The following is a 22,760-nucleotide window of genomic DNA, read 5'->3' on the forward strand; positions in this document are numbered from 1 at the left end:
ATTGTTTGTTTCATTTCATATCAACTGGATGCCTCTGTTCCCCTGCATAGACTGAAGTGCTAGGTATGAATGTTTGTTGAGTCACCCTGCCTCTGAAATATAAATCAGCTAAGCTTTGGCTTTCTGGAACATAATTTCTCCAGAAGGGAATCCTTAATGAGGCCATGAAGCAATTATCATTTTAGAAGTGCCATAATGTTTTCATTAGCTCATTTTTTGAGTATATGAAGAGAATTATATTTATGATATGAGATATGATATGAGTTTGGGATAAAACCAAGTGAAGACTTCATCTTCAGATGAGGTGAAGTTGAAAGTAACTTGGAAATATGGTGACAGTGGATGGAAGTGGAAGAACTTCTTATAACTCTTACTTTGCTGCTCTTCAACTGTAATTCATTTTTTTTTCAAAGCAAGTTAGGGGAAAAAAATTGGGATAATAAGGCTTTGGTGCAGAAAAATCTTTCTGAAGGCTGCTCTAAGGCTGCCCTGAAGGCTGCTTTAAGTTTTCTAAGATGCTCCTAGAACAGGAGTCTTTCACTTCCTGTGCTGTTCCACATGGCAGCATTAAGCCCTCTGGCTTTTCAGGTGTGGCAGGGTTTTGTTAGAGAATGAACTGCTCAGGTAAGAGCCTCTACTTGAACAAAACAGTGAATTTCTGAGTCATTGCAGTTCAAATACCTGCACAGGAGAACCTGGGGTTTGAAGTTGTTACCAATGACCTGAAGGAGACTGCTTGTCTGGGTCTGTGTTTAGAGCTGAATGGACTGTTTGGTACCAAACCCAAACTTGTCTGTTATATGGTCTTTTTCATTTAAAAATAAATACATTCATAGGATAGACACAGTTTAATTCCAAACGCACTCTTTTGCTGGAATTCAGTTTCCCTTCAAGGAATTGACATTAAAATTCCAGCCTGACATGCTACAGCCTTTGTAATAATGAACTTTTCTCCTTCACTGACCCACTCAGATTGTGTGGAGAAGACAGCAAGCACAAATAATCACAAAAGCCAACAGTCTGAGCTGCTGCTTTGGGACACCGCTGGCTCCTGTGAGATTCTTGCACCCCCTGTAAGTGGTTTATCAGCAGCTCCACGGAATGGGCACTGCAGGCTGCAGGTGAGCACAGGATGGGATCTAGAGGGATTTCTGCTCCCTGGAAGAGTGAAAGGAAGTGATCTCTGCTTCCATATGTACCTCAGTGAAATTCACATGTTTAGAAAAAAGCTCAAGGAATTTTCTCAAATGAAGTTCTTCACAAGTGGTAGTATAAATAAGCTGTTATAATGCTTCCAAATCAGGCATGTCTCCAAAAACCTGAAGGACAGGGCACCTAATTCTGCTTCACCTGTCTTGAAAGAGTAAAAAGGCTTGCAGTGTCAGCGTGGTGCTGCTGTGGCCAGCAGTGATTGATGCCAGTGGGGTGACTTGGCAGTGTGAGTAGCTCTGGAGCACTGTCACCCTCTGAAAGAGCTGTGTAATCCCTGTTTTTTTCCAGGAGTCAGAGCTCCAGGCTGCGAGTTCCTGGAGGGCTTTATGGGAAGCACATTAGTAATTACATGCAGGAGGTCTATGAGATGATGTCAGAACCAAGGGAAGCAATTAATTTTCTCAGTTGCCTTTGGTAGCAGACTTTGTGCAGCAGAACCAACACTATGAGTAGAACATTATATCTGAAGGAAAAGATCCCTCACTCCCCTTTCCCTGACACTTAATTACAATAACATTTTGCTGAATGTTTCTGGAGCTCAAATATTCCAAGCCCAGGAGGTGGCAGGCGTGGGATTGGTGCCTGAAGGTAATACTGGATATGCCTACAAAGGCACTGGCAAAAGGCAAAGGCACTGCTTGTCAGCTTCCCTCAGTAATTCCAAAGATATGTTTGGCATATTATTTTTGTCATCCAAGTATCTTCCAAGGAAGAGAGTGAGCTGCTGATATTTTTTCCCCCAAAAAATTTTTTTCATTCAATTCTATGAATTTTGTTAATGTGAGTTAAGCTGTTCTCCTTTCTAATTTCGAGTTAATAAATTGACACTGGTTTGACTGGTTGGTTTCTTTCAGAACAAAAGCTGAAACAGCACTGTCCTGCACTGAAAGCCAACAGCTGTATTTGTCCAAAAGAAAGCTGAATTAGCTTGGACAAGTTGCCTTTGAGTTTTCAGTACAAATGTTTTGTATGTAATATGTAGTGTAGCTTTATGACATTAAAATGTCATCTTTAACTTGGGCTTGCCCAAAACCCTCAAAATATGCCAGAAATGGAGCTGCAACTCCTGCAAGCATGTGCAGTGAAATACTGAAGCTGAGGGAAGGAAAATACCATTGTAGATCTCTGGCACTCACCTGACCAGTCTGACAGCATTCCAAAAGCTAAGGACTTGCCTTTGAGAGAGGGAGTGGAATGGACTTAATTGACAACTGAGGGAGTGAGACCACAGAGAAATGATGGATGGATGGATGGATGGATGGATGGATGGATGGATGGATGGATGGATGGATGGATGGATGGATGGATGGAGAGGGCTGCTGAGATCAGATCACACACAGACAACACACAGTGGTGTGTTGTCCATGGCCTCAATGAGGGGGACTGCAGGACAGTGCTGTGCCCTGGGGGCACCAAATTAAAACCTCTCTTTTCCAGAGGAAAATGATTACCCACTAAGGACTTGGTATACTGATGATGCTCTGGAGATTATTAGAAAGTGAAGATTTTCCAAATTTTCTGCTGTTCTGAAAGAATTCAGTTACTGTGCCTACAGGCAGAGAGGGAGACATAGGAGAGAATTCCATTTAATTAAAGACCAGTCACTGACTGCACAGAAAATCTCTTGAATGCAAAACAAAGGCAGAAGTCCTGTGAGATTTACATTTACAAAGTAAATGTAATGCAGTGACTGCACAGAAAATCTCTTGAATGCAAAACAAAGGCAGAAGTCCTGGAGGGAGAGCTCTAGGCACTTCCAACCAAACCCACAAGTGGCTCTTTCTCGCTCGGTTGTGGAGGTCAGCGATGGAGCCTGACCTCCACAGCTGGGCTCCAGCTTTGGTAAGAGTTGGGAGCTCCTGTAGTAATGGGCTGGTTTGGAAACAGGCAGTGGAATATCAGCCTTTGATTTGTGCAAGACATGGGGGCTACTGAATTAATACTGGCATTTATTTATGCTGTGAACCTGAATTGTTACTCCCAGGTTTTCCTGGGAAGAGCACACATGCCCCAGGACAACACTGGATTGTCAATAGGTGACTATCATTAGCTGTGCTTAACTGGCTGAATCAGGATGTTTTAACCAGTATCTTGCAATGCTGAGAAACTGCCAGAGAAACTGGCAGGATCTGAAATACTTAAAACAGCAAAATCCTGTCAAAATCTCTCCCAAGTCACCTTTAGCTGAACAGAAGTACAACATGACTATTAAGAGAATGCTGTCATATTTTAAATATTTTTAGCATAGTTTCCACTGCTTTTGCATTTGTACTCTGTCCTGTTCTACCCCCTCCCCAAAAATAACTTAAATCTTTCGGCCAGTTTCAGTGACAAGAAAGATCTCACAGACAGCTGACTTAATCCCAGTTGCATGAAAATTAAGGGCTTGGTGGAGATGATAAATCCAAAGATTTCCTCTGCTTTAGGCAGGGACTGCCAAGGAAGTTTGGCTGGTTCCTAGGCGAGCCCAGCCAAAGAAAGATCTGTGGTCTGCACACACGGAACCTGGCGCAGTGCTGGCTTCCTTCTCTCGAGCAGTAGTTGGAGGACAGAAATAGGAGCTGAGCTGCTCCCTGTGCAAGGGGACCCTGGGGAGGGGGCTGGGGCAGTGGCCTCAGTGGGAGGGGTGAGATGGGGAAGGTGGGAAGAGAAGACAAGCCTGCAAGGAATCAGGATTTATTAGTTCCTCTGTGTATGGCTGTAGAGAGCTGGGCCATATGCCTGCCTTGGGTTTATAGCCAGTGATGGAAGACTTGAAATTATTTTTCCTGTTGAAAAAAAGCAAAAAAGCCAAAACTTTCCCTTCCGTGTAGAAAACCCATGTAACCAAAGAAATACTCTGTGAAGAATGAGCCAGATGAGCTGAATACAGAGTTCCATCATATGCAGAAATTAGGTGCTGTTGCAAAAGGGAATATTCTTTGAACCGCTGTTACGGTTGCTGATGTTAGCAATCAGCTGCAGGTTAGCTGTAAGTAAAACAAATTCAGGAGGGTAATTAAAGAATGAACTTCTCTACCATGTGCAGTTCCCCAGGAGAAGTGCAGGGGACTGGGTTGTTGCATAACAACACACACAGGATTCAAACAGTTGAGGTCAGTTGTTTTCACTGGCCCATTCCGTCCATGGAAAGAAAGAATGTAGTGAGTGTACTTCATCTTTTTTTTAAGCCTGCTGAGGGACCTTTAAAACTTTTCTTATAAAACATGGTTTATACAATTTTTTCATCCTTCCCTTCAGCTTCCCATCTCCTCAAAAAATAAACCCTGGCTCTTTCCCTCCAAAGTCTGCTGTACCCTGCGTGCTCCATCACTTGCTATAAAACTACTGATGGTGCAGCGGCAGCATCCCCATGTCCATGCAGAGGGAACATGAGTTTTCTGGCCTTCTGCTCTAGGTCTGTATGGTTTTATGGTGTTATTGGAAGACCACCACCTCAGTACAGGGCTTTTTTTCCCCTCAGTTCCCTGGATAAATGTAGTGCCATGAATAAAATAAACACTGCTGTCAGTCTCTCAGCATATTTTTTCCCTGTGCTTCATTATATAGGATTCTTTCAAAAGAAATATAACTCACAGTCTTGGCTGGTTCCCAGCACCATTAAAGGTCTGCTGGCACTTTTCTTAAGAATCTGGCATTTTGCTTCTCTTTTTTATAGAAATTCATTTCACCTTCTGCTGTGTAGAATTTCTGCTGCCCTGTGGCTGCATGGTAATCCCTCTCTGGCACCTGAAGATTGTGGATACCCTTAGAAGTTTTTGGAGGTGAAAGGAGCAAGTGACTTCTTCATTCACTACCAAACTGGCCCAGTAGATGATACAGAATGAGATGTCAGTCCCTAATCTTGGAGTTAAAAAAAAAAAAAAAAGTTCTGTGAATGGCTCATTGTTAAAAGTAAAAGCACACGAAGTTGTGTTCCTGTCTGCAAGGTAAGGGTCTGACTGAGCCATTTGGCAGCATTGCCTTTCTTGGTTTTGTTTCTGGGGGGGGGGGGGGCTTTTTTTTAATTTTTCATTTGTTTTTAAAAGGGAAACACTGTTTCCTGACAGTGATGGTGAAGTTGCAGCAGTGACACTTTACCTGTCCCCTTAGTCCTTGGCAGGGTCCTGTGGGGACTTCAGCAGCTGCTGCCTCTGCTCCCAGCTGTGAGAGCTGGTGGCACTCCTGGGGCTGGGGACTGTCCCCAGGGGCTGAAGCCTGGGGGCTCCAGGGCTGCTCTCTTTGTTTTCCAAGGCCTCAGGGCTGGAGGTGGTGAAAGTGCACAGGGCAACGTTGTAGCTGAGGAGAGGACTAAGAGTCACTACCACTGCTGGCTACTGAAGGTGCACTTTTTTAACCAGCTGAAAAGCCCAGGAGTCCCCTGCTGTGCTGTGGTGCATGCCCAAGAGACCCTGGCCAAACGGGCACGGTGCTCTCAGCCAGTGGAGCTTGCAAGAAGCTCTTAGAGGCTGCCCTTCATCTCAGCTTCTTTCTGTTCTCTCTGCTTCTCCCTGAACTCTCCTCAGCTGGCAGGGCTGTGCTTTGACCCCTTTCCTCAGTTGGTAGGACTGGTGTTGACTCCCAGCTGTGGAATCCAGGTGTCCTCACTGTTCCCGAGTGCCTTTCCCGGTGGTGTCCTGCTGGGAGGCTGCATGCCCAGCTGTGGAAGGATGCGGTGACATGGGATTGTCACACTGTTCAGCAGCACTACAGAGAACTGACCTCACAACTCCCCACCATCCCAGACAGTTTTCCTTCTGCTTAAAGTCTGTGCCAGAACTTGCAGTTTCTTATTCTTGTATCAATTCCTACTTCTGACTTGGCAAAATGATTTGCCCACCTCCCATGCTGCTCATGGCTTCAGAACCACTGTGCACACCACGCTCCCACACTGGCAAAATGCACAATTCCATGCACCGAGGCACTTAAAGCTACCAGATGTTTTCCTGAAGCAAGTTCTTTATTAGCTTTTGAGGGTGGGGCTTGGCTTTTTTTTCTTTTCCCCAACTGAAAAGCTAAGAAAAAGCTTCAGCACTTTTTACATTGAGAATTTCAAGGAGAAAAAAGCCTCCTGTCTGATGCCGAAGTTAAACTCTAATCAGTGCTCAGCTCTCCTGGAATTTGGCAGCATACCAGGGCTCCTTCCCTTTGGCAGGTCACGTGGAAATGCCGGAGCCTTCTCTTAAAGAACCTCTCGGCTCTTTTCAGGTACTTGCACAGATGTAACTTTCCTGTTAGGATTCTAATGCCTTTTACACTCTCAACTGCATTAAAGCACCATTCCTAATAAGCACCATTCAGATCTACAAAATTTTATGTTTGAGCAAAGCTAAAATACTTTTAAGTGTGTTTAAATTACATAAAAGCACTTTTAAATCTGGTTTGAATTGATATTCCTATTCTGCTGGAATAGAATCACAGTTTTAATCTTGGAAATAGCATTTAAATGTGCTTAATGAAAAGAACCCACAATTGGTTCACAAGTTTATGAGAGACTGTAGGAATATCTGAGGTGAAGGTTGAGAGATGAGGGTCTCTTTGTTCATTTTGTTCACTGAGAATATTTAAGATTCTCTTTCAACTGCCTTTTACACCTAACTCACCAGGTGGTTTTAATTTATGACCAGTGTCTTGGAGATTCTTTCTGATGGGGAGTTTTTAATTCTGTCAAAGCTGACCTAACTGTTCTGTAACAAACAGATAATTTAATTACAGTGTCTGTGAACAGCATACTTGGTTTTTCCCTCAGTGCTGCTTCTTCCTTGTTTTCACTCTTCAGTTGCATTTTAGCTGGATGTGAAGAACTCAGTGATTAATTCGCTGATCTGATTAGCTCGATACTACGGTGGTGTCTTGAGTGCTGCTCAGTGACCCAGTTCCCCATTTTCCTGGTCCCCGTGAGCAGGCACACAATGGAACGGCAGGCTGTGCTGGAAACTCACAAAGCCAAAGTTATCTGAGAGCAATCTGATCCACGGGGATGAATGCAGTGACCTTTTTCCTGGATCATTACTTCTATTTACATATTAAACGTAGACTTTTTTTCCCTTCCCTTGCTGCAGAGCTGTAAAGGTGCTGTATCAGGCAAGAATGTGTGTAAAGGATTCCTTTGTTAAATGTTGGCAGCAGCCTCAGCAGGCCTTGCCAAGCCAGTCCAGCCCACCCACCCATCCAAGAGCACGCCAGGTATCCCAGCCCAGCCTGGGCTGGGTGTGGACCCTCCTGGCAGGGCTGTGCCCCCGGAGCTGGGACACTCAGGAGCTGCCCCGGGAGCTGGGACACCCAGCACACGCTGGGAGCTGGGACACTCAGGAGCTGCCCCGGGAGCTGGGACACCCAGCACACGCTGGGAGCAGCCCTCCTCTTGCCCCGGAACACCCTGCTGGGGCAGAGCTCGCTGGCTGTGCTCTCCCTGCCCCGGGAATTGGCTGTCCAAAACCAGATGGGTTCAGTGTGTCTGCACCTCCCAGCACCCCCAAACTGCTCTCGTGATTTAAATACATTTACACTTCATGTCCAGGGGAGAAGGAAGTTATTAAAAAGTTTGCAGAAGGGTGTGCTGGAGGAACTAAGCAAACAGCCAGAATAAAGATCTCCTACCACCTCACCTTTTGCTAAACCACTCAACTATCTTCCCCCTTTGTCCTTCTTCAACACACCTTTAGATTCTCTTTCAACACACTGGCATGTTTTGGTTAGAATTGCAAAAGATTGACCAAACTAATACTCCCTGGATGTTTCAGAGATGTTTTCCTTGTTTTGCTCAGGATAGTTTTCCAGAACTGCAACAGGAGTCCTTCAAAATAAAGGTTAAATGTCTCTGCAGGTAAATATGCATAACCTGTGTTTCTGAAACAGCCATGGAGCCTTCAGTTACAATCCAGAGACACTCTCTGGAATGACAACCACATACTCGTGATGCTTCCTGCAAGAAAAAGAGCTTTGTGACAGTTCTGATTTCCCCACTTATACAAGAACTTAAATTAAGAGACTGTAAACATCTATTAGTCCAGCCCTGTGCCATAGCGGGATTTCCCCCTTACATGATTTCCTATTGTTAGGCCAGGTTCATGTGACACAAGCAAGAGTTACCCTCTTTCTCCATGCTTTGCTCATGTTTTCTTATTTTTTTCTTTCCCTGCTGCTCACCCTTCACCAAAGGGCAGTGACTTTCTTTTACACTCTTCACCTTGCTTGAGAATATTGGCCTCACCCTGCTACACAGGGTGTAGCAGAGAAGCTGTGGAAGGACTTTGCACAGTCACCTGCAGCTCCAGTTAACCAAGCTGTGACTGTTAGTGGTGAACAAACCCCTGACTCTTTCCCTGGTTCTCTCTCCTTGCCCCTCCTTCTTTGGAGATGTTTATTCAGAGGCCAAACAAGAAAAATATCTTGAAATTAAAAATCACGTGTACAGGGCAGAACCTATGAAAAGAGGGATCAAAGAGTTTCAAGGGAACCGAAAGGGAGGCATGAAGTAGAACACACAGGTAACTGGAAAGCAAATCCCCAGGTGGGCAGTCGACAGTGCTCATGGAAAACAGAACTGTAGCAGTCAGGCGCTTGGAGGCCAGAGGAAGATGCTAGAATTGTGAATGTGTTAAAGTCCTGTAATGTGGAACAGGTGACAGCGCAGACTATCAGTGACAAGAACAGGAGCACGCGTCTATCAGACCCTGGCTGATAACCATGGCAGATCACAGGATGCAACTCAGAACACCTGAACTTCACCGTGGTACACAGCAGCACGGCTGTGTTAAAAAAACAGCTGCATTTCACTCACCTGGATTTGCCAGGTTATGTTGCAATTTGTCCTTATTTGTCGTGACATAGCGCCAGGAAAAGCACCCCCAAAACCGGATTCAGAGCCAGTCAAGGCTACCTTGGAAAACGTCACTGTTTCAAAAGACAACGCTCGTGGAAGAACGGCGCGGAGGTTTCCGCAGCCGCAGCCGCAGCCGCTCGGGCGCAGTGTCAGCGCAGGGGCTCGGCCGTGAGCCCGGGGCAGGTCCCGGAGCCTGGAGCCGGCCCCGAGCCGGGTCCCGGGGCAGGTGCGCGGCCCGTTCCGCGGGGCGGGCGCGGCGCAGGCACCGCCCGCTGCGCGCCCTCCGGGGCGGGCCCTGCCCGCCCTTTCCGCTCCGCGCAGGGGGAGGAGCGGCTGCGGCGGCGCCGCTCGGAGCTGGGCTGCTCTGCTGGGAGCGGGATCGGGACCAGGACCGGGTTCGGATCGGGACCGGCATCGGGATCAGAACCAGGACAGGGAGCCGGGCGCGCCCCCGAGCGGCGGGGCTCAGGGCTGTGCGCCCCGGCTGGGGCACGGCTCTGCACCGGGACAGCGCGGCTCCGCTCCGCTCCCCCTGCGCGCCTCTCGCACCGCAGCGCGGCCCCGCTCCGCGCGATGCTGCCCGGGCGCTCCCCGCCCTGAGGCGGGCGCGGGGTGGCCATGCAGCCCTCGCTGCCTTAGCTGAGCGCGGCGCTCGGCCCGGAGCCCGCAGCCATCCCCCGGCGGCACCCGCGGCACCGGCACCATGAGGAACGGCGATGACCTGGAAGGCTTCGACGGCGAGGCGTCCAGCGCCTCCATGATCTCGGCGGCCAGCAGCCCCTATCAGCCCACCACGGAGCCCGTCAGCCAGCGCCGCGGGCTGGGCGGCCTGCGCTGCGACCTGGACTACCTGCGGGGCACCTTGGGCAGGCTGAAGCTGGCCGAGGTGGTGAGTACCGCGGGGAGCGGGGCTGCGGCCGGCGGTGAGAGGGGCGGGCCCGGCCGGGCCGTGCGGCGCTGCCGGGGCCGCGGGAGCCAGTTCCACCGGGGCCCTGTGCCCGCGGAGCCCCGGCGTGCCGAGCGAACCGCTGCAGGGCCGGGACAGCGCGGCAGGCAGCCTCGGTGCCAGCACCGCACCTTCCCGGTGCCGTGCCCGGGTGAGGCTCCGCCGTTCCCCCCTGGGACCCGCCCGGTGCCGGGTGCGGAGCGCGCCGGGCCCGGAGCTCGCAGAGCCCTCGCTCCCCTGCTTGTCCTTAGCGGGCTGAAGTTCTCCTTAGTGCATCTACTAAAAAGAAAGAAACCCTTAAAAAACCCCCGAAAGCTAAACGTGAGGTTTTGTATTGTGAAATTAAACGTGAGCTGGGCTCGTTCATGTGCTTTGGACACCTGAGCTGGTTCAGTTTGATGGAGCCCGTGCAAGGCTTCGACCACCCCAGCAGTGAAACACGTAATAAACACCAGAGCATTTCAGCAGTTTCTGTGGTGATGTTTGCCTTCATCTGATCTGCTTTCCAAGTCACTATGGTATTTATATTTTTCAAATCAACAAATGTGTTTTTCAGGATATTAAGAAAAGCGCTGTTTTATGAAAATGGCAATCACCTTGAAATAGATTTTGAAGTAATTTCTTACATTGTGTTGCAAATTCTTGTAACTTAAGTTCTTTGAGAAGTGTGATACCAGAAACATTTTAATATTTTGTATTTATAACTTCAGCATTTAAAACCACTGCTGGTTAGTACAAGGCAAAACTTGCACATGCAGGTTTCATGAAAAACACGTTGGAAGTATCCTGGCTTCAGCTGCACACAAGTTTATAGAGGACTCTGGTGATGAATTCATTTTTTATGAATGCCTAGTAAAATCCAGGGTTTGGAAGTGTGATTTGTTTTCATCTCATCTCCTCAGCGCAGGGTAGGATCTGTGCTCTGCAAGTGGTAGCAGTGAGCGTGTTAGCCCAGTAAAACAACAGGGACCAGCAGTGTGTGCGTTGTGTGTGTTCAGGACTGGAGCCAAAGGATCTGTCATCACTGTGCAACATCTACCTGTCTTCGAGCTGTTAAAAACTGTCCGTGTGGTGGAAATCCTGGGGTGGTGCTGCCTGATACGCTGAAATAATCCACCCTCGGGATTTTTGTTTCAGTTCCTACTGCAGATCCTTTCTGCAGTACACTAATAACCATGGCAAGTCTTGTTAAAAACATGTCATTAAAATGACTAATTACTGATTGTAACTGAATCCTTTATTATTAAATCTGACTTGCTTGGAACAAATCCCGAAGATATGTGGAGTACACCTCGTAAGTTTTTAAGTCGTGTAAAGAAAGATGGGGGAAAACCACGTTGTGCTGCAGTCAGCGAGGTTTCCTTGTCCCTGGACAAGGACACTGCTGCTCCCAGTTCATCGCTGGGGAGATTGATACTTACAGAGCAGTGTCTTGAGAGAAGCTGAGCCGTGCTTTGTGCCCTTTTCGTAGGAATGATCTGAGCTATTGCTTGTGCTTCCCAGGAGTGTATGAATGCAGAGGGGCAGCAGTTAAGAAGAAATTAAATTAGCTAGTGTGGGGTGGAAGGCTGTGTACCACTTCAGCCTGGTTACCTGTACTCAAAAAAACTCCTCATTCATGGTAATGGAAGAGCAGACTACTGACATTTGCAAACCGATGGAAAACTGAGCAGCGTTGGAAAAGAAAGGAGAGAGAGCACATTCCACTGTGTACTTAAGTTGCTTGTTTGCCAAGTATAATTATTTCAATTACAATATTCAATAATGCCTTTACAAAAATACTGTAGGAACTGAAATGTGACAGAGTCTGTGGTGTAGAAATCTATGTCTTTAAAACAAGAAGGAGCTCCTGGCGCTCAAAAAAAACATTACAAAAAGGAAAAAGGCAAGTATTGGTTAAGATAAAAGTCTATAAGTGTATTATAGTAAAAAAAAGAATGTTACAGGAAAGATTACAATGCATGTGCTTCATTTAGCATCAGGATTTATCTTAAAATACATTTGTGATTGACAGGCAAAATATCAGCTCAAGGCAAACATTGCTGCTGCTTGTTCTAATCTTTCCTTGAAGGGCTTCCCACAAACTGCCCTGTGGTGCTGAGGGAAGGAAAACTGCTGCTCTCTGTGGCTTGGATGGCCCTGCTTCCAAATGCCCATTTTTGACTGTCAGAAGGAACAGGAAATGGGGAAAACCCCACATCACTTAAAATAGGTGTAAGGCTCTGTTAATTTATTGTAGATTTATCTTTATGGTTCCAAATAAAGGGGTTGTTACAAGAAGGAAACCATGATGACATTGTAGGCATATGGAGTAATGTAAGTGCTGCTAGAGGGGACAGTGGTTTTAACTCATTAATATTTCAAGACAGTATGCCCCAAAGTGTCCTTTGAAGGGACACCAACATAATGGGTTGTGATATTTCTTGTATGGTATTGTGCAGCTTATTTCTCAGCCTTGTTTTGGTTTTTGCTAAGTTTAGATTTGGTTGCAGACTGGAAAACTACAATTTAGGGCTACATCTCCTCTTTATGGCCAAGCTGAAGAGTTCCAGTGCTTGGGCAGAGGTCAGTAATAACAGTGTGAGGAGCAGTGAGGGAGTAAGGGAAAGGGCCCATGTGGAACAGCTTAGCATTGAACTGACTTCCCTGGTTTCGACAATGTTATTGCCAGGTGGGTGAGCTTTTCAGAAAGGAGTCCTTTGCCTGTATCTCAGTATTCTGTTGAAATAGTTGTGTGTGTTTGTTGGGATCTGTGAGGGAGCATCTGCGTGCTGGGGCTGCAGCTGTAGCCTCTTACAGCAGCAGCTTGGAGGAAGGTGGGGAGTGATGGACCACGTCAGAAAAAGAGTGTTCAAGGCTCCTGGCACCTGAGGGTGTCACCAGACAGTGACACACGAAGGGAAATGGAAGGGGGCAGGACTTAGGGTAGCTTGGAGCTTTCATGTTTGCTTTGTGCCTTTTGGTTTTGTTCTTATGGGACTTTGCACTCAAAAGGGAGGTCAGGGAGAAGCCAGTGCAATTATGTGCTAGCCAAAGAAATGGTTTTCCTTTGGAGAGGTTGTCTCTGTTGGCCTTCTGGCATTTAAAAGAGCAGTACCTTTTCTCATGGAAGGAGTGAGAGGTGGCTGTCCTTGGAGAGCAGAGCAGGAATGTTCTTTAGCGTTTATTCTCGTTTCTTTCTGGCACGAATTTGTTTCTCATGCTTTTGAGGGCTTTAATACTTCCCACAGAGACTGCTGTACAATGATGATATGCATATCACTGGAAAACTTTGCTATGGATGTCCTCAAATGATTTATTTCAGTACTTTCTGCCCATTCCCTTGAATTTCCTAAGGACAGTCTCCTTTTCCTGAGTGTGCTTGCTGAAAAGAGGTGTTTACTGTGGAGAGTCAGGAGGGGCCCATTCTGTCATGCCAAGGAGATGAGCTGGTTAGCAGGTACCCCCTCTTTGCTGGAAATAGTTTCATTTTAGATGAGACTGTCTGCTTCCCACCACCACCCCGCTTCGTTTTAGTTTTCAGCTTTTCAAAATGCATTATTATTATTTTTCCTTGGTTATTGTAATTCTGTACCTTCAAAGATCTTACTGTCATTAAAGCTGGACATAAACATATTTCCTACTGAAATTCCCACGGCTAGTCATGGCTGCCCTATGTCTGCTGCTCAGTTTTCCTGGGAGTGTGGCTCCAGGTGGGCTGCTCATAGGCTTGAAGGAAAGGGAAACTAGGCAGGATCCTGTTGGGAACCCTGTTGGTTCTCACTGGAAACCTGCCAGGTTTGTACAGGCACTTGATTTAAAGTGACATGTATCACCTTTAGCAGCGGGGCGTGGGTGTGAAGAGTTGTGCCTGGTGAGTTCCTGTGACATTGGAATGGTTTACCTGGAGCACTGCGATCACAGTGCAGCCAGAGGCAGCAACCACTTGGTGTGTGCTGGCTGAGAGGGTGGATGGCATTTGTGGTGATTGGCGATGGCTTCTGTGGCTCAGACAGCCCTAGGCATTCTTCTCCTCATGTGTTTGTTCCAAATGCTACAAAAATCCATCAGAGATTCCTTTTAAAGAAGATAATACTTCTGCTTGGGAGGTCTCTGAGCTGCGAGGTGCTGATTAGTGCACTGGGAAGTATCACTCCCTGCTTGCTCTTGTCTTCTTGTCTATAGCATTTGGTATTGCCAGGGGAGGCAGCAGTTTGAGCTAAATGAAATCTGGTGGGAATAGCAGTTCAGATGTTCACAGTTTTCAGAATAAAAAGTTCCAGCTTCACTGGTGAAGAGTAGCTGTGCATTGAAAAAAAGTTGTTTTGTGGCTTACTGTCATTATACATTTCCAGATTCAGAAATAGGTTGTGGAGGCCAGGACTTCAGTGGAGCTCTTGGCTGTCAGGTTCTGTTGTGATGAAGAAAACAAAATTCAAAAGCCAGGAATGCATGGGTAATTACATGGGTAATAAGAGTATTGTTAATTGTGTTATTAATTATATTAGAAAATTAAAGCAATAACATTTATGTTCCAAGCAATAAGCTAATTGCTGACTGTTAGAATCTGGTTGAAAGCTATTCTGATGTGTTCATTAATCTCATATTTAGTTATTGCTTCTTCTTCTGTCTTGAGCTCAGCATCTCAGCTGGAGGGGAGGATTACATGGAGCCCCCCACCTCCCACCTGTGTGTGATGTGTCACATCTGAGGGCCTGTCTGACTTGGCTGCTCCTTTGCCCCTGCAGTGCTCTGGGTGTGATTCCCAGCTGGGAATGGTGGCTGGAGCAGGGGGCTGGGTGCTTCCCAGGCAGCTGCCAGCTGTAAGGCAGGGAGGTTCCAGGGAGCCACATGATCAGTGTGAATGAAGGCAGATTGCTCTTGCGTTGGTTATGGTGGAGTGTGGATTTCTGTCAGTGGGGTGTTAATTCAGTTCAGGGAGTTAATAGAGGGCAGTGGGGGGATGTTCTGAGGAGGTCACAGCAGCCAAGCTATCAGTCCTGGTGGGAAGCACTCTGTGCTCCTGCTGAAAAGCAGAGCACTGCAGGAGATGCTCAGAGGGAACTTCAGGTCCCTGGCAGCCCAGTACCTGCCTTTTTTATTTACAGGTGATGGTCTCACCTTAAGGTTTAGTTTTCTTCATTTATTCTGCACTTTGGAGGGATAGAAGCCTTCCTCCTTTTCATTGTGGATTTAGTTGGAGCAATTTGTAGCTCTTTGTTCCTGTGCTAACACTGCCCCTTGCTGTAACTCCTCCTGACCCTCCTGCCCTCAGCCAGCCCTGTTCCTGCTGCACGGGGCAGGACAAAAGGGTTTGGACAGTGCTGGACAAGGGGCTCTCAGCAGCCACAGCCTGAGCAGTGCTGGCCTTTGGGCTGGGTCCCACCACTCTGCAGTGTCACTTTTCCAGACACTTCTCTTTCATCCCAGCAATTTATCGTCACTCTGTGATGATCTGCATTGTCTACCTTTTTATTCTCTTGTACTCTTCAAACAATGAATGTGTGTTACTGTAAGAAATCATTGTGGGTTTTTTGTGTCATGTGCTGAGCTTTGATTTTCAGTGGCATTTGTAGCTGCTTGTTCAGAAGATGTTGACTATCACAGTGGATACTGGTGTTCTCTGGTATTTAGTCTTACAAAAAGGCTGTTATATCATATTGAGAGGATCAGATTTGTAATGCACAAATATGGTGTCTCTTCAGTGCCTCTGAAACTCTTGACTTTTCTTCAAAAAGATTTCTCTTCAAAGGTTGTGGATCTGCATTGCTGTGTGGTGATATTTTTATCCTAATATTTACTGTGGAAAAATAATAAGATAATTCTGTTTAGCTTTGCTTTTTATTGTTTCTTTGAACAATTAAAGAAATTACTGTGGCTGTCTTCCCACAAAAAGGTGGATGGATATTGGTTTCTTTCAGAGTGTCTCGTAACTACCATCTGGCCATGGTCATATCTTCCTGCCAGTAACCTCCAAATTCCTGTTAATAATTTCCCTCCTAAGATGGTGGATAGTTTTAAAATTCTGATTTCAGAAATTCCTACTATGTCTGTACCAAGTATGTTGTATTTTTTCCCTTCCATTATGAACCAGTGCAATAGTAATAGATGCACTACACTAATGTAGTTGTCATGGTATTAATAATTGGAAAGCTGTCTTTACTTCTTGTAATGTTTCTGGTAATATCTTTTGTTGATGAGGCTCCCTAGTGATTTAATTGTCATCTTGAGATGAGAAAGACAAGGACTAGAAATTTAAGAGATTGTAACATAATCAGTGTTGGGAGAATCAGTTACTTCTGGTGAGAGTTAATGCATCATTTTGCAAAATCAACTTGCACACTTTCCAGTAGCCATCATCATCCTGTGCTCAAAGTTGCATTTCATCAAAATCTCTGTTGCTTCAGGACGTCAGCAAATAATTATGTACTGAAATTTTGCATACAAAGAAAACTAAATGCACAGTGAAGAGACTTCTTGATGCCTTAGGATTTTAGCTTTTATACTTTTCGAATCCTGTACTGCATTAGTGTATAAACTCCATATAGAGTGTTAATTAACTCTCTTCACATTTTGGTCAGACAAAACAATCCCTTTAGGCCTGAAATTCAAGGACACCCTGCAGCCTCAGGCCCTGGAAAGTACAAACAGAAGTGAGTTGGAGGGGAGGAAACTGGGGGAATATGACTTCATTACCTGGAGCTGTAATTGGAGGATTAACCCTTGATATGTAAATGGACCAAATTTATAATTGTCTGAAAAACTCCATCATCCATCTTGCGAGTAGCCCCTCCTGGAGGTTTTTGACTGGCCAAAATGTGCCTTTTGAAGGTCTTTAATAAATACCTACTTTTATTCTCTTAACCTTGTCTAGCCTCTGTTCTAGGTAGCCACTCCAAGGCATCATCTTAACAGTGGGTCAACTGCTGTTGTTCTGTAGTGCTAAAGTCACCACTTATTAGAGCTGCAATTGAAAATACATTCTTATATTAAAAAAAGTCACCTAATTCTCAGGTGATTTGCGTAGTTGCTTCTAAAATATGGAAGTTATGTTTAGGTTTCCCTGGAACTTGTGCCATCACTCCAGAATATGGGAGGAGGGAAGCAAAAGCTGGACAACACCAACTTGCTGTAGAATAGGTGTCAGAACACCCAGCCATGAGCAGAGAAAAGATGGGTCAGAAATGTTGCTGGCAATGGGCAGAGAGGTCCTAGAACTGGTGTAGCTGTCACCCAGAGTGAGAGGTCACTCACAGTCCGCAGAGGGGGCTCAGGTGAGCAGAAATCCTGTGATGTTTTAATCTCACTGTGCACAAATTAAACTGGGAACCATAACTCAGAGTATCAGATTCCTGACTGTGGTGTCTAGCGAACTGTAATTAAGGCTCTGGTGTGTAACACCTTATCTTGTGGGAGAGTGTGATACATTTTTACCCAGACAAGTGTTCCAGCATCCAGTTAAACTTCTGTTAATGTGTAACTTGGTATTCAGGTGGTGATGCTTGCACGTCTTTCCATTTTCTTAAGCTTGTATGTACATTCCCAAAGTGTTCTGTTTCCAAGTGAGCTGACCTGGCTGGGGTTGTTTGCTTCATTCAGGAGAGCCTGAAAGCCCAGCAGTGCCAGTGAGCAGGAGCACCTTGTGTGCCGTGTCTGAGTTGTACGAGGTGCTGCTTCTGCTGTGACTTTCACTGAAGCTAACCCAGGGCGTTTTCAAATGCTGCAAATCTGCCAGTGATGCAGCATTGCTCAAAACAGGTCTGGCATTTTTTTTTCCAAATTATTTTATGAATTGACTACAACCGTTTCCATATTAGGAATTTTCTGTACTTTTGTACATTTTTGAACTGAAATACTTGTGGCAAGAAAGCAATGAGCATGGTTGTGAATATTATTAAATGCTTAAGTTCTCCAAGTCTTTAACTTCTGTCTCAGGAAATTATTTTTTGCTAGAAATTATTTTCATGCTAGAAACTGATAATGCCACTTGAATGTCGTGAATAGATTAATTAGCAGTTTGATGACAAGCTCTTCTGAAAGAAACTAATTGTTGCATTTAATGCTTAGAAACATTTTATCTAATATAGATGAAACCTTTTGTTAAGCACGGTGGTATTTAAAGCAGAGATGCTGTTGTAATTAGTAACATTTTTAATTGCTTGGTGCAGCTGTGCAGCCCCTGGTGTGCAGGGTGGTGCTGGAGGCAAGCGCAGCCCAGCAGCTCTGTGCTGCTCACAGCATTTCCAGGGGCACGGCTGCTGTGCCCTGGAAAGCTCCAGGATGTGCAGTGGCAGTGGGGGCTGTGCCCTGGAAAGCTCCAGGATGTGCAGCTGGGCAGTGGCACCGGGGCTCTGTGCTGCTCTGGGGAGTTCTCCTGCTGCCCTGTGACAGCCAGTCCGAGCAGCACGGAGGCTCCCTGCGTTCCCCAAGCAGCTGGCAGGGCTCTGCGCGTCCTGGCCACATCTCTTGCTTTAATGTTCTCTTTCACCAGGATGTCTGGACTCTTTTTGCCTTTTAAGGCATGGCATCTAAGGGGGCCTTCGGGTTACAGTCTTGGGAACGTTGGGATTGCAGGGACATTTTGCACCATTTCCTTTAAACAAAAACAAACCCAAAAAACTTCAATGGATTCCGTAAGATTACTTTAAGTTCTTGACTGTTTTCTCATTAAAATTTCTTTCTTCTCTTAGTATTTGTAGGATGTTTGGTGTTTACTCATAATTGGGATTAAATGGGGTTTTAAAGGATACAGACAGATTCTGATAGCAATGAAATAGAACTTTCAATTTTTAAAATAGCCAAACAGGCTAGATAAACTAGAGGCTATGCTGACCAAATACTTGACAAAGTTTATGATCATACTTTTACTTCTTAAAATCAATAAATTACTTAATTTATCTGTTTGTTACCAGATTTACAGTACCGTGTTTTAATATTGTTTTGACTAGCCAGGTTTCCAGCACAGGCTAGCCTGGGAACATGGATGGGAACATGAAGCCAGTTCAGAAATGTTGATTTTTTTTTCTCTTTTTTTAAAAGCTGAATAGAGAATTCTCATAAGTGGAGCAATAGAGGTTTTCATACTTTATTTAAAAATAACGCAAGTAGGATCTCAGTTATGTGCTGTATTCCAGCAAAGTGTGTGTGTGCAGCCCCAAGACAAGAACAGGGTAGTTACATCTGCCCATTTTGTTTAAATAGCAAAGATATAAAAAGCTCTGTATCCTTACAGCTTGACTTAATGGGAAGTGCCAGGAAGTGGAGTGGAGAGGGCACTGCACCCTTGCTGGGAGGCTGGGGAGGGAAAGGTGGGGGCTGTACTGGAGGTACCTCCTGAGTGACCCACGCAGGTGTTACCAACAACTCATAAATGCTGATACAGAACTGGTGACTCTGCTGACTTCAGTGACACTAACTATTAAATTAGTCTGGAAAACTGACAGGATTTGGCAGTGATTTTTAAGGAAGGTTTTATTTCCCTGCTTTGGTGCCTGAAAGTGAGGCTTGCTAACAGAGCAGTTAAGCTGGATTTAGTCTCTGTTTTGTTACCTGTAGCCAGTTTTTACTCTGCATTACTATTGTGGTAAAGCCTGCATGAGTAGCAGTATAGCAGCAAATGGGACTAATGGGAAAATATTTTATTCTCCATTCTTCCCCACTACTTGCAGCTGGCAGTGGCTGAGGAAGATGCAGATGACCCAATGCATACAAAATTACATTCAATGTGGCACCATAGAAATATATGGTGGTCTCTTTGACCTATTTTTGCCCATCTTGTTGAAGAACACGATATGCAAATGCTGGTCAGATTGTGACAAAATTGGACTTGAAGAAACCAAGCTGAGTAGTCCTGCTGTTTAAGAATTTCCACTGACTGTTGTGTGCTTTAATTACGGTTTTTATCAGCACCCTGGAGCCCTGTTCTGAGGTCTGGCTGCACGGCAGTGGTTTATGTGCTGGGCTGGTGGCCTGTCCCTCTCTGCTCCCCTGGGGCAGGCAGGGGCACACTGAGGCTTCTTGAGAGAATCTGACTGCCTGACCTTGGTGAGCTGCAGCTGCCTCTGAGGAACATGTCCTGTCTGGCACCAGGGAGCATCGCTAGCAGACCAGCTTGTGGGGCTTGGGAATTAGAATGGCTGTAAAATCTGCTTGCACACACTGCCAGAATGAGCACGAGACAATGAATGGGAAAATTGAGCCTCAGGTACAGGGATGTGGTGAAAAAGGGGTGAAGAACCATCTGCCTCCCTTAGTTTTTCTGTTTGGTGACACTCACTGTAGCCATTGGCACAATTCATGTACTGTAGACACAAAATAAACCTTTCCATTTATGAGTTGTTAATTTTGCTGGGTTGTTCAAGAATTAAGTGAGTAATGCAGAACATGAATGGGAAAGGTAAAAATGTGAGACTCTGTGTTGGGATTTTGTTCATTGCTGTCTTGAAGGACTTGTTTCTTATGAAAATTTTATGATTTGTGCTACACAAAAATTATAGTTTCTGGGGACTGGAGGCACAGGTTCCTGTGGAGAGGAATTGGTGGGAGAAAGCAATTATGTTTGGCTTTGTTTAAAGTATGTATGGTCTTGAAATGAACCTTCCTGTAGGGGGTGGGATTGCTAAAAAAAGTGTTGATGGGCTTTTGTTTATGGGGCAGGTGGCACACTATATCCATTTTTGTCTAATCTGGAAGGTTTGTTTGAATCTCATTCACATTTCAGTGGGGAAATGTCATGTGCCTAAAACAAAAACCTCCTTGCAATGTGCCCTGGCTTCAGATGCTGTTCAGTGGTTTGTTTGGTCAACTGCTTGGTGGATAAAACCTAAAATACATCTAAATAAGACTTTTTTTTTTTTTTTTTTTTGAGGGGGGTGTTAATTGTTTTTGTTTTCTTAGGAAGAACTATATTTGTTTTATCTGTCAAAACCTACTGTGTGTTTAATGGTACTTGAATTGGAATTGGTTTTGCATTTATCTAGCAGATAAGAATGTTTGTTGTATAAGTGTGTCCAAGCAATAACAAAACTCTGTGCTAATGCAGTTAGCAGGAAATAAGTCACCACATCATGTCTGTAGCTTTTTTTGTTCTAGATTCTATTATTAAGTTCACTTTAAAAATTGATGCATTTCTGGTTTAGCCAGTTGAGAATTTCTTCTGTTCACTGTAGTATAATTAATTTTTTTTAGAATAAGCCTCAGTTTTGATGTCATAAATGCTTTGGAAAAAAACATTCTGTTGTTGATTTTGAGTGTTGATTACCCTCACTCTTAAATATGACCCTTTCTCCTAATACGCCATCAAAATGTTTCAGGCCTCACCAATATGTTCTGTATTTAGAATTGGTCTTCTGCCTAAACTGAGAAGGGGAAGTCAGCAGTAGCTGAATCTTAGGGTTCTAGAAAGCTGCTGGAGGCAGCAAAAGATCAGCTGATCTAGTAAAGATTCCCCAATATTTAATGCACTGGAGTTTTGCCACATTACAGCCAAAAGTGAACTAAGAAATAATGAAAACTTTGCAGCTCCGTGTAAAACACTAGAGGGGCAATGATGATCTGAAACTCATATTTTCTGCTTTTATTTCTACCATCACCAGCAAAGCCAGATCAGAAGTGAATTGGGAGGCCTGGTTGAATTTCTCTGGGTTGGTTTGATTGTGTTTGTGCCATTAGAGCACAATTTAGTTTACCCAGGGTGCTGAATCACTGGTGGTGCTTAAGCTTCCCTCTCTGGTTAAGTGTTGTTTTTCCTAAACTTTCTGTCTTGCAGGGAAAGTTTAATACTCCTTTGTGATTAAGGCCCCTTGCAGCCTCTTACCAGAGTTAATAACACTTTTCATGGAGCCTTGAGGATGCAGAGCAGGAGCAGGCGGGAAATCAGTCATTTTTTGCTCAGGGTAAAAGATGGTTTCCTGCTGGAGGAGCAGGACTGTGTTTGAGCCGTATGATCCCAAATATTCATATCTGTGCCAGCTGTTTCAGATGTGGGAAATGCATGTGCTTTGCAAGGAATGAGACCCACTTTGTTTCATGCATAAAGTTGGGACTGCTGGGCCAAGGAAATGAGAACAATAAATCTAGATTTTAATTCCAGAAAGTTCAAAGTCTTCAGATACTTTAAGCGGTGTAAAAGCAATATATTCCTCCCTATTTTGTGCATGTGTATTCTGCTGTACCATTAATTTAAACAGTCTGGATGTAAAAATGTCTTGCTGGTGTGACATTCTTACTAAAATTCTGTGGGTATTTTTCAGGCAGAAAAAATGCTGACCATTTTGTGGTTTTTTGGAAATCATGCGTAATTATGTCATTTAACCACACAATGAGGCTTTCTGTGGTAATGTTTTAGATAAACAGGAAAACTCTTTTTTTTACTTTGTTTTCATTGCAGAACTGTCTTTTTTATTTTTAGTGCAAAGTTCTTTGATTATTTTCCTCAAAAATACAGCACAACATATTCTGACAGGAAAAATACACCATTAAGCAACCTCCTAAAAGTTCTTTTTCAGCGTTGGTACCTGTCACAGCAGGTCTTCTCCATTTTGGGGAAATACAGTGTTTTATGTCTGATGTGCCTGTGTTGCCAAGAAAGTGATGTAAATATGAGCCATTTCCATAGCCCCAAGGCGGATGATTTCTTCATTAAGGGCCCTTCTCCGGGGGAGTTTGCAGGAAAGTTGAGATCAATTGCAGTGTTGGTGGGAGGCTGGTGTGGCTGACTCCAGGGACATTGGATCCTGGAGCAGAGGCTCTCTCTCAGGAATTCCCTGGCTGCATGGAGCTGCTCTGGGGACTCAGTGCAGGAATTACCTCGGCAGTGCT

The 22,760-nt window shown here is 45.0% G+C and overlaps 1 protein-coding gene across 1 annotated transcript in view; it reads left to right on the top strand.

The window, feature by feature from the left end:
* Nucleotides 1–9,345: 9,345 nt before the first annotated feature.
* The window catches only part of CMTM4 (CKLF like MARVEL transmembrane domain containing 4), a 36,792-nt gene continuing 23,377 nt past the window's right edge, over nucleotides 9,346–22,760 (top strand). The window contains exon 1 of the mRNA XM_039699707.1: nucleotides 9,346–9,905. Within this exon, the coding sequence (XP_039555641.1) occupies nucleotides 9,720–9,905 (186 nt within the window). The 5' untranslated portion in view covers nucleotides 9,346–9,719. The remainder of the gene's footprint in view (nucleotides 9,906–22,760) is intronic.

Source organism: Passer montanus, unplaced genomic scaffold, assembly GCF_014805655.1.
Source record: "Passer montanus isolate IOZ18808 unplaced genomic scaffold, ASM1480565v1 scaffold138, whole genome shotgun sequence".
Classification (NCBI taxonomy): Eukaryota; Metazoa; Chordata; class Aves; order Passeriformes; family Passeridae; genus Passer; species Passer montanus.